Below are 20,682 nucleotides of genomic sequence, written 5' to 3'. Positions count from 1 at the left end.
TAATGCTTTTATTATAAAGGCGCATTTTTATGGTGAAAATTATCTTCCCCAAACTTGAAACTCAATCGCTGCTTATGTAAAAAATTTAAACTCTACACCCCTTGTAAAGCGGATTAACGTGCTTAATTTTAAGAAGTTATTTGGCCACTTCAGTTCTGACACAAACCTTATTAAAACATATAGGCCTATGGGCTAGGCTACATGAGGTGTGCGACTATGATTAGAAAAAGTTGCAAAAAAAAGTTTCTTATGCTGGGCATCATTCACAAGTGATAATACAGTGGGGAAAAAATGTATTTAGTCAGCCACCAATTGTGCAAGTTCTCCCACTTAAAAAGATGTGAGAGGCCTGTAATTTTCATCATAGGTACACGTCAACTATGACAGACAAATTGAGGGGAAAAAATCCAGAAAATCACATTGTAGGATTTTTTATGAATTTATTTGCAAATTATGGTGGAAAATAAGTATTTGGTCACCTACAAACAAGCAAGATTTCTGGCTCTCACAGACCTGTAACTTCTTCTTTAAGAGGCTCCTCTGTCCTCCACTCGTTACCTGTATTAATGGCACCTGTTTGAACTTGTTATCAGTATAAAAGACACCTGTCCACAACCTCAAACAGTCACACTCCAAACTCCACTATGGCCAAGACCAAAGAGCTGTCAAAGGACACCAGAAACAAAATTGTAGACCTGCACCAGGCTGGGAAGACTGAATCTGCAATAGGTAAGCAGCTTGGTTTGAAGAAATCAACTGTGGGAGCAATTATTAGGAAATGGAAGACATACAAGACCACTGATAATCTCCCTCGATCTGGGGCTCCACGCAAGATCTCACCCGTGGTCAAAATGATCACAAGAACAGTGAGCAAAAATCCCAGAACCACACGGGGGGACCTAGTGAATGACCTGCAGAGAGCTGGGACCAAAGTAACAAAGCCTACCATCAGTAACACACTACGCCGCCAGGGACTCAAATCCTGCAGTGCAGACGTGTCCCCCTGCTTAAGCCAGTACATGTCCAGGCCCGTCTGAAGTTTGCTAGAGTGCATTTGGATGATCCAGAAGAGGATTGGGAGAATGTTATATGGTCAGATGAAACCAAAATAGAACTTTTTGGTAAAAACTCAACTCGTCGTGTTTGGAGGACAAAGCATGCTGAGTTGCATCCAAAGAACACCATACCTACTGTGAAGCATGGGGGTGGAAACATCATGCTTTGTGGCTGTCTTTCTGCAAAGGGACCAGGACGACTGATCCGTGTAAAGGAAAGAATGAATGGGGCCATGTATCGTGAGATTTTGAGTGAAAACCTCCTTCCATCAGCAAGGGCATTGAAGATGAAACGCGGCTGGGTCTTTCAGCATGACAATGATCCCAAACACACTGCCCGGCAACGAAGGAGTGGCTTCGTAAGAAGCATTTCAAGGTCCTGGAGTGGCCTAGCCAGTCTCCAGATCTCAACCCCATAGAAAATCTTTGGAGGGAGTTGAAAGTCCGTGTTGCCCAGCAACAGCCCCCAAAACATCACAGCTCTACAGGAGATCTGCATGGAGGAATGGGCCAAAATACCAGCAACAGTGTGTGAAAACCTTGTGAAGACTTACAGAAAACGTTTGACCTGTGTCATTGCCAACAAAGGGTATATAACAAAGTATTGAGAAACTTTTGTTATTGACCAAATACTTATTTTCCACCATAATTTGCTAATAAATTCATTAAAAATCCTACAATGTGATTTTCTGGATTTTTTTTTCTCATTTTGTCTGTCATAGTTGACATGTACCTATGATGAAAATTACAGGCCTCTCTCATCTTTTTAAGTGGGAGAACTTGCACAATTGGTGGCTGACTAAATACTTTTTTTCCCCACTGTATATAATTCACAAGTGATAAGTCAATATTGTCACCCATCAGACTACTCTTGATTTAATCGTGTCTTTACATATACTAAATAATATGTGAGAAATTTGTTTTGATTTAGAATGGACCATTATCATGCACCTGTATCGAAACAGGGGCAGCGGGAAAAAATACATGTAATCTATGCGCTTTTCCCCGTGGTTTATTTTCATGCCAGCCAGGTAGGCTATACTCCTGTTGTAAATATAAGCAATGTGCTTAATTTTTGGAAAGTTGAAAAATAAATCTAGTAGGCCTAGCCTATAGAAAGCTGATCCTCCTCTTTTCAGTAGAGGACATCACTCTATTCTCACACAATTGCATAGCCTATTGAAATGTTGCGCAACATGAGCTCATGGGCTCTCATCAATTGTTTGATGAGATTTTCGAAGACATTTGCATTGATGTCAGAGTGATTAGAGGGACAAGAGTGCTGAGTACCAGGCAGTTAGCAAGTTTGGTAGGCTACTAATGACAAATCAGCAGCATCAGAGCTTGGAGAAGCCTAATTATCGTGACTAAACGTTCACATGGAATTTGACTGCCTTCATGACTTGTGACCGCCGGTGTGGCGGTAATACGGTCACGGCAACAGCCCTACTCTCACACACACCCCCTCCCCATATATCGTAACCTTCTCTCTCACACCTCTCATCATGTATCTGATCAGACACAGGGCTGTGTTAACCCTCTTATCCCCGCCTCAGGGGTTAATTCCCAAGTTCATAGACACCGCAGGGTTACAGACACCGCAGGGTTGGTTAGACACCAAAAAATTATCTACGCACATCTTGTGCTGTGAGTGAGTGGGCATTTTCCTTCACTGCATCCATGTCTGTCTGACGAGAACAATGTTAACTACTAGCTAGAGCTGTTGCTTTTAGTCTCTGGAATGGATCGAATGGTTAACAAGGTTTGCAATTCGCAGGGGGGATAGGAAGGAACACAATTTTCAGTGTTCACCTGCTTTCCCTCCTTTTTGAACACAGATGCATGTATTGAGCTCATGTGACTTCTAGCCCACGTACTAAAGACATTCACCAGCCACAGTCCCTGACCGTCACAGGTACTGCTGATGTCACATGGCTGTGTTATTCAGGGCTGCTCTAAAGAACAGCTGGTGGTGGATATCAAAGAAACAGCAGCTCAGCTAGTTATTGCAACAACATTGTGGATTGTGTGTCTGTGTTTTAACATTGTTGGTCGTGTGTGTGCGTTACTCACAGCTCGTCTCGTTGCCGTTGTGACAGCACCATGGTGGAGGCAGGGAGATGTAGGCGGGGCCAGGGGTGGTCGAGCAGAGGGCGTGGCTTGCAGCTGCTGCGGTTTCCCCGGTCAGAAGATCAGTTCAATCCAACCAACACCAGACACACACTTCCGACAGCGACAGTGTTCCGATGCACAATGACGACTCCGGCTAACTGGGGGATGGAGGCTCTGCCACTAACGCAGGACTCTGCCCCCCAAAAGCTCTGGCTCCAAAAACGAGACGAGAGGAACGCCTGCAGAAGGGTTACCAGTCAGTTCTAAACTGCATCTGGAAAGAGAGAGAGAGGGGAGAATATGAGTGAGGAGAGAGAAAGTAGAGGGAGAAGTAGAGAGAAAGAGAGCAAGAAAATAGGAGCGAAAAAGAGAGGTCAGTATTATGAATGCATAACAGACACCCGATAGAAGAACAGTCAGAGAGGGCGGATAGGGACGAGAACATTCATATGACAGTAAAGAGCATCTGTGTCTAAAGCCAGCTCTTCTCATCACACTACTGAGAGCCAGAAAGATAAGGAGAGGTCACAATAATGCAGCTGACCTCTGTTGCATCAATAGAATGTATTGACCCATTCTCCAACAAGCCTTACAGGTATATTATTATAATGTGACACCCAGCCAGAGTTAAAAACATCCTCATTTTCATCAGGTGTTTCACCTGTTCAACTCTCCCAGTAACCCCACTCTTCTACCTTCCCGCCACCAACACCCATGACTAAAATGTAAATTGGATCACTATGAGGCAGCCTGGTCATGTCACGGTGACCGTTTAGTCTGGAGCCCTTGGTTCCCCCTGTAGGGAGATCCTACCACATGTAGAGTAGAGAGATGACCCAGATTCAAGCAGCCAACTTCAGTTCCCATACCAACGACTGTCCAACAGAACAGTAAAAAGCAGGACAGAGTAACGGTTGTCTGTGCAGCCAAATCTCCAGGCAGTCCCAAACTCATTTCACTTCTCCCGGTTCCCTCAGAATTGGCTGATAACAATTCATATGAAATCAACTGACAAGGGCTTCAAAACAACAGGGCTCAAATAATTGAATTAATAAAATAATCAAATCAGTGGCCTTTTTGGTCTCATGGTTTCAACACATCTTATCCACTACTTCACACAAAATCAATTTAAGAGGGCTTTAGTGCGTCTCAAGGATCATCCTACAGGAAAACATAGTGTACACTCAGGAGCCAGTTGATGGTACTTGGGATTAACCTGAGGTGCCAGCCACGGTCATCAGCCACGGTAAGCCTCTTAGTCTACTGGGAGCAGGATCACGTTGTCTCACCCAGATTAGTAAACAAAACACAGCAGTATTTTCCTTGATTCCTGGGCTTCTTCTCCTCCAGTGCATTCCTCATGTCCCTGCTCCTCATCTCCTTCTCAACAACGACAGAGGAAAGCAAGGAGAGCATTGGAAGAGAAGATCAATTCCAGCCTTTGCTTCAACATAGCACCTACGACAGGGTGACCTAAAGGCACAGAGCCCCATGGTAACTAGAAAACATCCTAAAAGATGTAACCTAATGGAGGAACATCCAATGCATTCCTTATATCAGTCAACATGTAGCCTAGGTGATCCTAAGGCTGGGGAATTTCCACCTGTTGCTATTTGCAGACAGTAGAAAGTAGGCCTATTTTTTAGCAAGAGAAAGGGAACCATTTGAGAGAGCAGCATGAGAAGAACCTACATCAAATCTAGAGATAGCCTAGTCAATAAATTCTACACAAAATCAGCAATGAGGAATATAACGAACGGAAACGGTTGTTCTTTTTTATCAGCGGTTGGTGGATTTGACACTGATGTAACAGAGCAGTCAGAATTGGTTACCAGCAGCAGATAGCTAGAGGAAAGAGGCGTGGGGCTTTGGCCTGGACTCTGCTGTGAATGTTAAGTGCCCTGGGCACCACCTGACCAATGAACACTGATTTCATCACCATGCAAGCGGTAATCACCCGGTCATACACTGACTGCAGGGGAAAAGTCTCACGGGTTTATTCAGTGAGGTGAATCGTTCACAACGTTGCAGATAAAACACTGCATTGGTTGCTCCCATTTGTCATACACCCCAGGCAGGGGCAGAGGGTTCATGGCTGGCAACATGAAAGGTGTACATTTGTTCTGGATAAGAGCCTCTGCTAAATGACTGTAGTGCAATCTAACACATAGATTTTCCATACTGTATATTTTTTACTCTTAATAGCTGGTTTCTGAGTGTGTAATTTGTGTATCGTGCTAGACATTGCGCTTTATCATTCTCATTGCGCTGTTTCATCAGTAGTAAGTACACTGTTGGAACAATAACACAATCGAGGCAATTGGCTTAGGATAAAATGTGATCACATCACACCACGATTTAAGAGGTGATTGCCGACTAGGCCTTACCGCTAGATGCACCCATTTATCTGACGGTTATTGATTGTGTGTGCGTCCAGGAGTCACATTAACGCAGAATTCTGCATTTCTCATGCAGAAAAAAAATATATAAAAACACATTTCTCGGTGGTCAGGCAGGGCTCTACAGTGCGACCATTTTACAATAACTTGATTTACAATCACCTAAGACTAGTAGGCTAGTCGACACGGCTATTTTATTATTCTGCAAATTATAAATCAGACAAGTAGATTAGCTGTAGGCCTACATCAGCATAGCAAAGATCAAAGTCTATAGAGGTAAGCATGATTCAACAGGCTAACAGAACCCAACAGATAACCTTTATTTCATCAACATCTTAATCCTTCCAATACTAATGTATACTGATATTGCATTTTAGTCAACGCCTTTCTGAAGTCTGACAAAACAAGGCCATGAACAAAGGAATGGTAAATGCTTCAGTGGTACACTACTATGGAATGATGGAAACAAAGGGTGGAATAACACAGAACACACTTAGCGTGTAGTATTTATTAGCACTATCAGACTGTCACACAAAGAATACAGCAATAGGGATTTAGAAGAATCCCTGCCCAAGGTCAAGTCTAATATCACTGCATTCCCTTTCCCAGAATCCCACATCCAAGTCCCAATCCCAATAGCATGATTCCTTTGTTGTTCCTTGCCACTCAATGTCATCATCGACCCTCGTATCAATCCAAATGGCTTTGAATATAAATATATTTTTCAATGCGCTCCTACATTTCTTCAGCCCTATTCGGACAGGATTATTTTTACTGGGGGTGGTCGGTAATGTAATTACGTCCACAAGCCCAACTGTAATTTTTTGTCCCATCCGAATCTGCCATGTCAGTAATTTTTTACATGGCAGGAGTGTAACAATTCCAGCCAGAATAACCTACTCCAAGGTTCTCTGATAGTGTTCCAAAAAAATAAATCTACTTAGGTGCACATGTGCTCCTTGTAAAAAGGTCAGCGTAGAGCCCTGCTACTGGCAATAATGTACAACATGATATATGGCCCTGATAATTACAACTACCTAATTGACCCGCCAAAAGCAGTAACTGACATCAAAACAAGGCTTAAAAGTGCAACTGGTTATAATACTTGGACTTTAAATCAATCACCGGTTTCCATGGTACATTTCAGTACACCATGGTCTGGGGGGGGGTGAATGAAATAGCTTCTAAAATAACAGTTGGAACAGCCAGAACCTCTAAAAATTTAAAAATAAAAAAGCCTAGGCTACATTCATAAAGATGGGATTTTCAGAGCTAGTTATTCTGTAAATAATTACCAGCTTGTGCACAGTAGGTCTCTTCTAGGCAGGCAGGCAGGGCACTCTTGCAGAAATTATTTGAAGCGCTTTTTCACTAATTGATAATGACAGGGGATTGAACATCTGGCACACAATGCAGTCTTCCAGAGGTCATCACCTGGGCTGGCTGCAATGGCTGTTATCCAAGCTATCTGGTCTGAGAGAAGCCTAAAGCAGCCAGGGATACAATGGATGGCTGCTGCTACTCATACATATAAAGCATTCATTCTTAAACGTAACACATAACAAACTGAACATGTCTTAGCCTTGTTGACTATCCACATCCTAAAGAGAGTGGTGGAAGAAGTCCATTCAATGTTGGCTCCTCCTCCTTCCATGTATATTTAAGCAGTCCAATTGAGACAGATGGCAGGAGGGAGGAACCATGATTTTGAGTGCAGTGACTGAATGTGCACCGCCGCTGCCGAGAAGCAAAGAGGTGAATAAAGCATGGGTCTGGCCATCATCACTACTGTCAGAGTCCCCTGATAGAAGAGCCATGATTAGCAGATCAGAGTACACATACGCTGAGGGAGTGCTCAGTAGCAACACTGTGGTAGACAGCACTCTGTGAAAGTCAGAGGAGAGGTTGTGCTACAGGCCAGGGCAAAATATCAGTGAGTACTAGCTAAACCACTGGCAGAAGATAATAAATTAAAAACTTTTATAGAGCTATTGATTACCTAAAGAATCTCAAAGCGCTTTAAAGCAACAAAAATACATAAGATAAGGCTATTTAACAAGTCCAAGTTGGCCAACATTAAACTGATCAGAACAAATATCAAATTAAGGGTTTTAAGCATATTTTCAATTCCTCCATGTAGGCTATGCAGTGCACTGTGTAGATCAAGGATCAAGACACTTCCCATTTCTAGTTATGCATTGACATGATTCAGAAATCAAGCTGCTACATATACAAACACACATATATACACACATATACAGCGGGGAGAACAAGTATTTGATACACTGCCGATTTTGCAGGTTTTCCTACTTACAAAGCATGTAGAGGTCTGTAATTTTTATCATAGGTACACTTCAACTGTGAGAGACGGAATCTAAAACAAAACTCCAGAAAATCACATTGTATGATTTTTAAGTAATTAATTTGCATTTTATTGCATGACATAAGTATTTGATACATCAGAAAAGCAGAACTTAATATTTGGTACAGAAACCTTTGTTTGCAATTACAGAGATCATACGTTTCCTGTAGGTCTTGACCAGGTTTGCACACACTGCAGCAGGGATTTTGGCCCACTCCTCCTTACAGACCTTCTCCAGATCCTTCAGGTTTCGGGGCTGTCGCTGGGCAATACGGACTTTCAGCTTCCTCCAAAGATTTTCTATTGGGTTCAGGTCTGGAGACTGGATAGGCCACTCCAGGACCTTGAGATGCTTCTTACGGAGCCACTCCTTAGTTGCCCTGGCTGTGTGTTTTGGGTCGTTGTCATGCTGGAAGACCCAGCCACGACCCATCTTCAATGCTCTTACTGAGGGAAGGAGGTTGTTGGCCAAGATCTCGCGATACATGGCCCCATCCATCCTCCCCTCAATACGGTGCATTCGTCCTGTCCCCTTTGCAGAAAAGCATCCCCAAAGAATGATGTTTCCACCTCCATGCTTCACGGTTGGGATGGTGTTCTTGGGGTTGTACTCATCCTTCTTCTTCCTCCAAACACGGCGAGTGGAGTTTAGACCAAAAAGCTCTATTTTTGTCTCATCAGACCATATGACCTTCTCCCATTCCTCCTCTGGATCATCCAGATGGTCATTGGCAAACTTCAGACGGGCCTGGACATGCGCTGGCTTGAGCAGGGGGACCTTGCGTGCGCTGCAGGATTTTAATCCATGACGGCGTAGTGTGTTACTAATGGGTTTCTTTGAGACTGTGGTCCCAGCCTCTTCAGGTCATTGACCAGGTCCTGCCGTGTAGTTCTGGGCTGATCCCTCACCTTCCTCATGATCATTGATGCCCCACAAAGTGAGATCTTGCATGGAGCCCCAGACCGAGGGTGATTGACCGTCATCTTGAACTTCTTCCATTTTCTAATAATTGTGCCAACAGTTGTTGCCTTCTCACCAAGCTGCTTGCCTATTGTCCTGTAGCCCATCCCAGCCTTGTGCAGGTCTACAATGTTATCCCTGATGTCCTTACACAGCTCTCTGGTCTAGGCCATTGTGGAGAGGTTGGAGTCTGTTTGATTGAGTGTGTGGACAGGTGTCTTTTATACAGGTAACGAGTTCAAACAGGTGCAGTTAATACAGGTAATTATTATTATTATGTAATTTAGCAGACGCTCTTATCCAGAGCGACTTACAGGAGCAATTAGGGTTAAGTGCCTTGCTCAAGGGCACATCAACAGATTTTCCACCTAGTTGGCTCTGGGATTAGAACCAGCGACCTTTCGGTTACTGGCACAACGCTCTTAACCACTAAGCTACCTGCTGCCGAGAAAATGATGAGTAATGAGTGGAGAACAGGAGGGCTTCTTAAAGAAAAACTAACAGGTCTGTGAGAGCCGGAATTCTTACTGGTTGGTAGGTGATCAAATCATTGTCATGCAATAAAATGCAAATGAATTACTTAAAAATCATACAATGTGATTTTCTGGATTTTTGTACCTATGATCAAAATTAGACCTCTACATGCTTTGTAAGTAGGAAAACCTGCAAAATCGACAGTGTATTAAATACTTCTTCTCCCCACTGTCTGTGTGTGTCTGTGTGATATATATATATATATATACACACACACACACACACACACACACACACACACACACACACACACAACGCGTATGTGTATATACACTGCTCAAAAGGGACACTAAAATAACACATCCTAGATCTGAATTAATGAAATAATCTTATTAAATACTTTCTTTACATAGTTGAATGTGCTGACAACAAAAATCACACAAATTATCAATGGAAATCAAATTTATCAACCCATGGAGGTCTGGATTTGGAGTCACCCTCAAAATTAAAGTGGAAAACCACAATACAGGCTGATCCAACTTTGATGTAATGTCCTTAAAACAAGTCAAAATGAGGCTCAGTAGTGTGTGTGGCCTCCACGTGCCTGTATGACCTCCCTACAACGCCTGGGCATGCTCCTGATGAGGTGGCGGATGGTCTCCCTGAGGGATCTCCTCCCAGACCTGGACTAAAGCATCCACCAACTCCTGGACAGTCTGTGGTGCAACGTGGCGTTGGTGGATGGAGCGAGACATGATGTCCCAGATGTGCTCAATTGGATTCAGGTCTGGGGAACGGGCGGGCCAGTCCATAGCATCAATGCCTTCCTCTTGCAGGAACTGCTGACACACTCCAGCCACATGAGGTCTAGCATTGTCTTGCATTAGGAGGAACCCAGGGCCAACCGCACCAGCATATGGTCTCACAAGGGGTCTGAGGATCTCATCTCGGTACCTAATGGCAGTCAGGCTACCTCTGGCGAGCACATGGAGGGCTGTGCGGCCCACCAAAGAAATGCCACCCCACACCATGACTGACCCACCGCCAAACCGGTCATGCTGGAGGATGTTGCAGGCAGCAGAACGTTCTCCACGGCGTATCTAGACTCTGTCACGTCTGTCACATGTGCTCAGTGTGAACCTGCTTTCATCTGTGAAGAGCACAGGGCACCAGTGGCGAATTTGCCAATCTTGGTGTTCTCTGGCAAATGCCAAACGTCCTGCACGGTGTTGGGCTGTAAGCACAACCCCCCGTGGACGTCGGGCCCTCAAACCACCCTCATGGAGTCTGTTTCTGACCGTTTGAGCAGACACATGCACATTTGTGGCCTGCTGGAGGTCATTTTGCAGGGCTCTGGCAGTGATCCTCCTGCTTCTCCTTGCACAAAGGCGGAGGTAGCAGTCCTGCTGCTGGGTTGTTGCCCTCCTACGGCCTCTTCCACGTCTCCTGATGTACTGGCCTGTCTCCTGGTAGCGCCTCCATGCTCTGGACACTACGCTGACAGACACAGCAAACTTTCTTGCCACAGCTCGCATTGATGTGCCATCCTGGATGAGCTGCACTACCTGAGCCACTTGTGTGGGTTGTAGACTCCGTCTCATGCTACCACTAGAGTGAAAGCACCGCCAGCATTCAAAAGTGACCAAAACATCAGCCAGGAAGCATAGGAACTGAGAAGTGGTCTGTGGTTACCACCTGCAAAACCAGTCCTTTATTGGGGGTGTCTTGCTAATTGCCTATAATTTCCACCTGTTGTCTATACCATTTGCACAACAGCATGTGAAATGTATTGTCAATCAGTGTTGCTTCCTAAGTGGACAGTTTGATTTCACAGAAGTGTGATTGACTTGGAGTTACATTTTGTTGTTTAAGTGTTCCACACACACACACACACACACACACACACACACACACAGTGAGGGAAAAAAGTATTTGATCCCCTGCTGATTTTGTACGTTTGCCCACTGACAAAGAAATGATCAGTCTATAATTTTAATGATAGATTTATTTGAACAATGAGACAGAATAACAAAAAAATCCAGAAAAATGCATGTCAAAAATGTTATAAATTGATTTGCATTTTAATGAGGGAAATAAGTATTTGACCCCTCTGCAAAACATGACTTAGTACTTGGTGGAAAAACCCTTGTTGGCAATCACAGCGGTCAGACGTTTCTTGTAGTTGGCCACCAGGTTTGCACACATCTCAGGAGGGATTTTGTCCCACTCCTCTTTGCAGATCTTCTCAAAGTCATTAAGGTTTCGAGGCTGACGTTTGGCAACTCGAACCTTCAGCTCCCTCCACAGATTTTCTATGGGATTAAGGTCTGGAGACTGGCTAGGCCACTCCAGGACCTTAATGTGCTTCTTCTTGAGCCACTCCTTTGTTGCCTTGGCCGTGTGTTTTGGGTCATTGTCATGCTGGAATACCCATCCACGACCCATTTTCAATGCCCTGGCTGAGGGAAGGAGGTTCTCACCCAAGATTTGACGGTACATGGCCCCGTCCATCGTCCCTTTGATGTGGTGAAGTTGTCCTGTCCCATTAGCAGAAAAACACCCCCAAAGCATAATCTTTCCACCTCCATGTTTGACGGTGGGGATGGTTACTTTGGGGTCATAGGCAGCATTCCTCCTCCTCCAAACATGGCGAGTTGAGTTGATGCCAAAGAGCTCCATTTTGGTCTCATCTGACCACAACACTTTCACCCAGTTCTCCTCTGAATCATTCAGATGTTCATTGGCAAACTTCAGACGGGCCTGCATATGTGCTTTCTTGAGCAGGGGGACATTGCGGGCGCTGCAGGATTTCAGTCCTTCGCGGCGTAGTGTGTTACCAATTGTTTTCTTGGTGACTATGGTCCCAGCTGCCTTGAGATCATGACAAGATCCTCCCGTGTAGTTTTGGGCTGATTCCTCACCGTTCTCATGATCATTGCAACTCCACGAGGTGAGATCTTGCATGGAGCCCCAGGCCGAGGGAGATTGACAGTTCTTTTGTGTTTCTTCCATTTGCGAATAATCGCACCAACTGTTGTCACCTTCTCACCAAGCTGCTTGGCGATGGTCTTGTAGCCCATTCCAGCCTTGTGTCGGTCTACAATCTTGTCCCTGACATCTTTGGTCTTGGCCATGGTGGAGAGTTTGGAATCTGATTGATTGATTGCTTCTGTGGACAGGTGTCTTTTATACAGGTAACAAGCTGAGATTAGGAGCACTCCCTTTAAGAGTGTGCTCCTAATCTCAGCTTGTTACCTGTATAAAAGACACCTGGGAGCCAGAAATCTTTCTGATGGAGAGGGGGTCAAATACTTATTTCCCTCATTAAAATGCAAATCAATTTATAGCATTTTTGACATGCGTTTTTCTGGATTTTTGTTGTTATTCTGTCTCTCACTGTTCAAATAAACCTACCATTAAAATTATAGACTGATCATTTCTTTGTCAGTGGGCAAACGTACAAAATCAGCAGGGGATCAAATACTTTTTTCCCCTCACTGTACACACACACCAAAAAAAGAAACGTCCCTTTTTCAGGACCCTGTCTTTCAAAGATAATTAGTAAAAATCAAAATAATTTCACAGATCTTCATTGTAAAGGGTTTAAACACTGGTTTCCCATGCTTGTTCAATGAACCATAAACAATTAATGGACATACACCTGTGGAACTGTCCTTAAGACACTAACAGCTTACAGACTGTAGGCAATTAAGGTCACAGTTATGAAAGCTTAGGACACTAAAGAGGTCTTTCTACGGACTTAAAAAACACCAAAAGAAAGATGCCCAGGGTCCCTGCTCATCTGCGTGAACTGCAGATGTGGCCAGGGCAATAAATTGCAATGTCCGTACTGTGAGACGCCTAAGACAGCGCTACAGGGAGACAGGACAGACAGCTGGCAGACCACGTGTAACAACACCTGCACAGGATCGGTACATCCGAACATCACACCTGCGGGACAGGTACAGGACGGCAACAACAACTGCCCGAGTTACATCAGGAACGCACAATCCCTCCATCAGTGCTCAGACTGTCCTCAAAATAGGCTGAGAGAGGCTGGACTAAGGGCTTGTAGGCCTGTTGTAAGGCAGGTCCTCACCAGACATGACCTGCAACAACGTTGCCTATGGGCACAAACCCACCGTCGCTGGACCAGACAGGACTGGCCAAAAAGTGCTCTTCACTGACGAGTCGCGTTTTTGTCTCACCAGGGGTGATGGTCGGATTCGTGTTTATCGTCAAAGGAATGAGCGTTACACCGAGGCCTGTACTCTGGAGCGGGATCGATTTGGAGGTGGAGGGTCCGTCATGGTCTGGGGCGGTGTGTCACAGCATCATCGGACTGAGCTTGTTGTCATTGCAGGCAATCTCAACGCTGTGCGTTACAGGGAAAACATCCTCCTCCCTCATGTGGTACCCTTCCTGCAGGCTCATCCTGACATGACCCTCCAGCATGACAATGCCACCAGCCATACTGCTCGTTCTGTGCGTGATTTCCTGCAAGACAGGAATGTCAGTGTTCTGCCATGGCCAGCGAAGAGCCCGGATCTCAATCCCATTGAGCACGTCTGGGAACTGTTGGATTGGAGGGTGAGGGCTAGGGCCATTCCCTCTAGAAATGTCCGGGAACTTGCAGGTGCCTTGGTGGAAGAGTGGGGTAACATCTCACAGCAAGAACTGGCTAATCTGGTGCAGTCCATGAGGAGGAGACGCACTACAGTACTTAATGCAGCTGGTGGCCACACCAGATACTGTTACTTTTGACCCCCCTTTGTTCTGGGACACATTATTCAATTTCTGTTACATGTCTGTGGAACTTGTTCAGTTTATGTCTCAGTTGTTGAATCTTGTTATGTTCATACAAATATTTACACGTTAAGTTTGCTGAAAATAAACACAGTTGACAGTGAGAGGACGTTTCCTTCTTTGCTGAGATATACACACATTTATATATTACCAGTCAAAAGTTTGGACACACCTACTCATTCAAGGGTTCTTTATATTTTCATTGTAGAATAATAGTGAAGACATCAACTACGAAATAACACATATGGAATCAAAAAAAAGTGTTAAACAAATCAAAATATATTTGAGATTCTTCAAATATAATAATAATAATAATGCCATTTAGCAGACGCTTTTATCCAAAGCGACTTACAGTCATGCGTGCATACATTTTTACGTATGGGTGGTCCCGGGGATCGAACCCACTACACTGGCGTTACAAGCGCCATGCTCTACCAATTGAGCTTCAGAGGACCACAAATAGCCAGCCTTTACCTTCATGACAGCTTTGCACACTCTTGGCATTCTCTCAACCAGCTTCATGAGGTAGTCACCTCGATTGCATTTCAATTAACAGGTGTGCCTTCTTAAACGTTCATTTATTACATGTATTTCCTTCTTAATGCGTTTGAGCCAATCAGTTGTGTTGTGACAAGGTAGGGGGGATACAGAAGATAGCCCTATCTGGTAAAAGACCAAGTCCATATTATGGCAAGAACAGCTCAAATAAGCAAAGAGAAACAACAGTCCATCATGACTTTAAGACATGAAGGTCAGTCAATACGGAACATTAAGAACTTTGAACGTTTCTTCAAGTGCAGTTGCCAAAACCATCAAGCGCTATGATGAAACTAGCTCTCATGAGGACTGCGACAGGAATGGAAGACCCAGAGTTACCTCTGCTGCAGAGGATAAGTTCATTAGTTACCAGCCTCAGATACAGCAGCCCAAATAAATGCTTCACAGAGTTCAAGTAACAGACACATTTCAACATCAACTGTTCAGAGAAGACTGTGTGAATCAGGCCTTCATGGTCGAATTGCTGCAAAGAAACCACTACTAAAGGACACCAATAAGAAGAGACCTGTTTGGGCCAAGAAACACGAGCAATGGACATTAGATCCGTGGAAATGTGTCCTTTGGTCTGGAGTCCAAATTGGAGATTTTTGGTTCCAACCGCATGTCTTTGTGAGACGCTGTGTGGGTGAACGGATTATCTCTGCATGTATAGTTCCCAACGTAACGCATGGAGGAGGTGTTATGGTGTGGGGGTGCTTTGCTGGTGACACTATCAGTGATTTATTTAGAATTCAAGGCAAACTTAACCAGCATGGCTACCACAGCATTCTGCAGCGATACGCCATCCCATCTGGTTTGGGCTTAGTGGGACTATCATTTCTTTTTCAACAGGACAATGACCCAACACACCTCCAGGCTGTGTAAGGGCTATTTTACCAAGAAGGAGAGCTGTATCAGATGACCTGGCCTCCACAATCCCCTGACCTCAACCCAATTGAGATGGTTTGAGATGAGTCGGAGGGCAGGGTGAAGGAAAAGCAGCCAACAAGTGCTCAGCATATGTGCGAACTCCTTCCAGGTGAAGCTGGTTGAGAGAATGCCAAGAGTCTGCAAAGCTGTCTTCAAAGCAAAGGGTGGCTTTTTGAAGAATCTCAATATAAAATATATTTTGATGTGTAACACTTTTTTGGTTACTACATGATTCCATGTGTGTTATTTCATAGCTTCGATGTCTTCACTATTATTCTACAATGTACAAAATAGTAAAAATAAAGAAAAACCATTGAATGAGTAGGTGTCCAAACTTTTGACTGGTACTGTATATAACAATGGCATGAGCTGACAGAGAAAATATTATCATGCATACTGGCACCATATTTCCCAGTCTCTCCATGAATTTGGGTGGATTTTTTGTGATATTTGCAGGGGGAAAATGCTTGATTTTGCTGAAGCAATTCTGACATTTTGTATGGCAATATGCAATGATTTTGTCCAATTTGTTAGCGAAAATGCACTGACGAGGGGACATTTTTGGGATGACAGGTGGCTTGATTGAACCATATTATGTGGTAAATGTACAGTGATTGGTTGAAATTGCAAGCCCTCTTTTTGTACTGCGGTGATGGGTCAGTTTTATTCGATAATATTGCAATGATTTGACTGTTTTATAAGTAATAGTGCGATGATTTCCAACTCCTCACATAATATGCTGGGAATTGTTGATTTTCAATCCAAAACCCATTAAATGAGCAGTGGCACTAAGCTGTCATGTGAAGGTGAACCCAACCTGGCTGTCCCAGACCCAGAGACAGGAGGGGGGCTGCTGGGCTGGCATGTCCTCCTGTGCTGAAGGTCAGCCACTGTCCTACTGTGACCTCTGGGCTGGAGCTCAAAACAGTGTAATGTGGGCACCTGGTGGTGACTGTGTTAGTGAGGCACTCTGCATTCACAAGAAAAAGACACACCCTCCCTCTCTCTCTCATTCTCTCCTCCTCCCTCCCGCCGCCTCCTCCACAGAGAGAGGAATCAAACATCCTCCCCTGTGCAACCTGAAAACACAAATTGTCAATGTTGCCATGGGTCAGGTACCACTCAAAACACTGAAAGGTCATTAAACAATCAGTCAAGTTAACATAGTCCCACCTCTTGGATAACAGTCAAATATCACAACATTTGTGTATTGAGGCCATTATGAGAATCATAAATACCATGATTACTGATTAGCCATTTGGCACAATAGATACATTTGTGGGCGCACATGTGTTTATATTCTCAGGATTTTAATAATCTGCTTTATTTTCTAAATTTGTCTGGAAATTTGTCAAGCCTGCAACCACAAACAAGTAGCCTATTAAAATATTCTAAAACTACCCATTCATTAAAAAAAACTTCAACATTTTTACATTTTAGTCATTTAGCAGACGCTCTTATCCAGAGCGACTTACATCTGAATGCTTACATCAAGAGACTTTGCCTATTCAATCAAGTATGGTCCACCAGCATAGACATACAAACCATAGAACCACATTAGCTACAACTGTAAAGGAGAAAATATAGCTACCAAGTTATTAATTGAAGCTCCACTGCTAAAACAATCCCCTCATTTCGGTTGCATCAGCTGGTGCAGCAATCCTTACAGGTGTAGCCAAGCTCTGGTCTGGCCAAGATGAAATGATACATTCGGGGAGGAGGACTGCATAGCAACGGATCCTGCTACAAACACGATAGGGGTACCATCAAGAAGGCGGGGAGGAGGAGAGTGACTTGTCAGTTTCAGCGGAAAGAGATGCAGGCTGAAGGATCCATTCTGCAGTAGGAGAGGGGTGGCATCTTTTCTAACCTAATGGAGGGTACCGCTGCCTTTCAACCCACGTGATCAAACTGAAACTATATTCGATCCTCAATCGACATCAATCCCAAAATAAAATATAAAAGTATTGAAGAAAACATAGGTTTCAAGCTGAAGCTATTGGTCAAGGCAAATTGTAGTTTTTCTTCAACTTATTTTTTTTCCACCGATGTGCTCCACCCTTATTTCTATAAACTGCATGGATTCATTCAGACTTAGATCATTCGTGAAACAGGGCCAACTTGCAGAGAATGATTTCTGTAAAGACGTTACGGGTCTAGAGCCTTGATAGATCACAAAACGTTCATCAAAGTTGTCCAGTTGACTGGATGTAACGTTATGGATGTAACGTTATGGATGGAGGGAGTAGCGTAGCCAGTGGCTACAGGAAACACAACTAGCTTGGTAACTAGCTGAGCTAAAAAAAAAAGTGTCCATTTCAGACCACATCTAATGTTTCACATGACATTCGGACAATACTAGCTAAAATCACTTAGCTAGCTACCTCCTAAATAGCTTTCAAAATAATGATACAACTGATTGTATACGCCCTTTTCCATTATTGAACATTCTAAAATCGTGGGTAACGTTACCTAGCTAAAGTTATCTAGCTTGTCACACAGTGATCAAGTAACGTTAGATACCTAGATGTTTTACGCTCGACAATATCACACATTAGTTGGTATAAGTTTGTAGCTGGTATGTGAAATAACTGTCACTCAAATCATGACCTACATATGATCGCGAGGCGAACGCAACGTTGACTAGCCTAGAGCGCGCACGCTAGCCAGCCTAGTAATTCGAATGTGAGTTCAACAAATTAATTCAATTGAATGAAACAATTGGCAATACACTTTGCAAAATATAAGTTAAAAAAGTTAATTAACTAGTTAGTTACATCGATAAAAAGGCATCGCGTCAAGTATGTGCATAAACTAGTTAACTAGCTACCTACACACATAATTGATGAGTTTGACAAGCCCGCTAGCCAGCCGGTTAGCCTAGCTAGCTAACGTCAAAATGATTTCCACTGACTAACGTTAGCTAGTTACCTGGCTGGCTAGCGAGCTAGAAAGTTGGTATCAAATTTTCGAATACATTTAAATCAATAACACTTGAAAAATAGATGCAAGTTCGGACCAAATAGTAACTTAAATCAGGTTAATAACAGTTATTTACATGCAAATTGACCAGTGCCACTAGTTGGTTAGCACAGTCATGTACAACTCTGATGGCCAGCTACCTGCTGCTCCAAGCGGCCTGTCCGCCATTTTGAGACATAGAAAGGGGGTGCAAAAATACAGCCACATCGTCATTTTCCCCACTTAGCATTTCATCGATACTCAATATCTGATGCAAAACAACTTACCCTATAGCTTTTCCTGAAGATCCTTCGCCAGTTCGGACAGTTATACAAGCCAAGAGGACGTGTTTTTCGTTCCAAAATAAGGTCCTTCTGATCTCGAGGTTAAAGTATGCCGACTTTTCTCTCTAGCAATCCTTGTTTTTTCGTGCCGCCTTCGGAATCGGGGACGCGCTTGCGTTCGCAAACTGACAGCGACGCGCGCGTACGCCTTTGATCACAGCCATACTTTGAAAAAAATACATTCTTGCATACACCCACTGAAAACTACTCTAATTTTACTTAATAAGTAGCTATAAACATTCAGTATTTTTGACTACACGTCATTACTCAGCCTCTGCCGATGGTGCGTCATTGACGCCTGTTTACAGTCAGTGGATATTCAAATTCCAGAATGTTATCAGAACTGGATCTCTATTGATGACGTGCCATAGGTCTATTAATTATATACTGCAACATTTGAGTGACAGGTCCACTAGTAGGATAGCAAAAATAAGCATCCAGTCTTTACACTTGAAATGCATGATAATATCATTGCATCTAATTGCCTGTCCAACAAGCTGGATAGCTTCGAATAATTTCATACATTTAATCAAAGTTTGATTAGAGCAGATAACATCCTCTCAATCTAATGTGTAAATGATTAGTTATTAAAAATCCAAGCCAAGTGTTATTTGCTAGTTTTCTTTATTCATTTTAATACAAAGGTATACTCCGACCAAAAATAATTAGATTGTTATTTTGTAAAGAGCAACAGACAGGTACCACACAGCAAGGGAAGCAGACTTTTAACACTAGAATGTGCAGAAGAAATCTAATCTGTTCAAGAAAACAGAAAAACAAACCCTCAAACAGACAAACCCTCGTTTTGAGTGCCACACAGAGACAATGCAAGCTGATCAGTGTGCGTTAGACAGCCATCTACACTGAGGTGATAGGGACCAGATTTGTACTGTCTTTGCCCCATAGATCCTCTTTTTCTCCCCACTAGACGAGAGGGCAGAGACAACCCAGCTCAGTGTCAGTACATCTATGAAATGTTGATGGTCAGAGCCTTCTATTTTTCTATGTAGTAAATAGACAGCTCTATTGGTAGTTTATTGTGTGCTGTTTAGGTAAATAGATGTCATCTAGACAAATAAACATATTTTTGTTTAAATTGGGGAGAACGCGACATGCATTTGTGTACATGTACGGAATAACAGTCTCCTATGTGTGACATCGATTAAGAGCTTTGAATGTACAGGTGTCTTTTCCAATGCCTTAAGGCCTTATGGTCGTAAATAAACTCTCAAAATGTAATTTTGCACAAACATTTCACTCAACATTCAGGTTCTTTGTTTTGTAATTGTACTTATCTACATTTGAAGACATTCAGAATTTAAAGGACATCCATCCATACAAACCAAGGGGTTTACATAAGATGAAGCAATACATAATTTGAATGATCTGGAAATTAAAATGGTTAAATTGACAATAAAGTTATACATTGTCTTTGCTTTGATAAAATAAACCGGAGGTCTGTCACTCCCTACTGAATGAATCTGAGCCGGGCAGACGGTAGTAAACATCTAAAGAACAGTCAAATCAGTTTCTCATGCAATTACTTGAATGTATCAAGAGGTATATTACTACACAATTAGAACAGAATTACAGCTTAACAACAAGAATTAGTGCCTTGGTGATGAAATAGAAAAGAAGCACCATGATATTATGATCCATAAAAAAAAAATTGATCTCTAGGCAGACAAAATTATTTTTGATCACTCTCAACGAGTTTATTCGATCAGAAATGGCCTAAGTC

The 20,682-nt window shown here is 43.2% G+C and overlaps 1 protein-coding gene across 2 annotated transcripts in view; it reads right to left on the bottom strand.

Annotated features, from left to right (window-relative positions):
- The window catches only part of LOC121566355 (lissencephaly-1 homolog A), a 55,928-nt gene extending 36,759 nt beyond the window's left edge, over positions 1-19,169 (bottom strand). The window contains exons 1-3 of one of the 2 annotated variants that reach the window (XM_041876442.2): positions 18,885-19,169; positions 17,228-17,379; positions 3,129-3,441 (exon numbers count right to left, since the gene is read on the bottom strand). In XM_041876442.2, coding sequence (XP_041732376.1) covers positions 3,129-3,160 — 32 coding nt within the window. In that variant the 5' untranslated portion in view covers positions 3,161-3,441; positions 17,228-17,379; positions 18,885-19,169. The remainder of the gene's footprint in view (positions 1-3,128; positions 3,442-17,227; positions 17,380-18,884) is intronic. The other variant, XM_041876441.2, reaches the window with a different exon arrangement.
- Positions 19,170-20,682: the final 1,513 nt, after the last annotated feature.

This window comes from Coregonus clupeaformis, chromosome 5 (genome assembly GCF_020615455.1).
Source record: "Coregonus clupeaformis isolate EN_2021a chromosome 5, ASM2061545v1, whole genome shotgun sequence".
NCBI lineage: Eukaryota > Metazoa > Chordata > Actinopteri > Salmoniformes > Salmonidae > Coregonus > Coregonus clupeaformis.
Note: the sequence above shows the minus strand (reverse complement) of the source record. Positions and strands in the feature narration are given on the sequence as shown.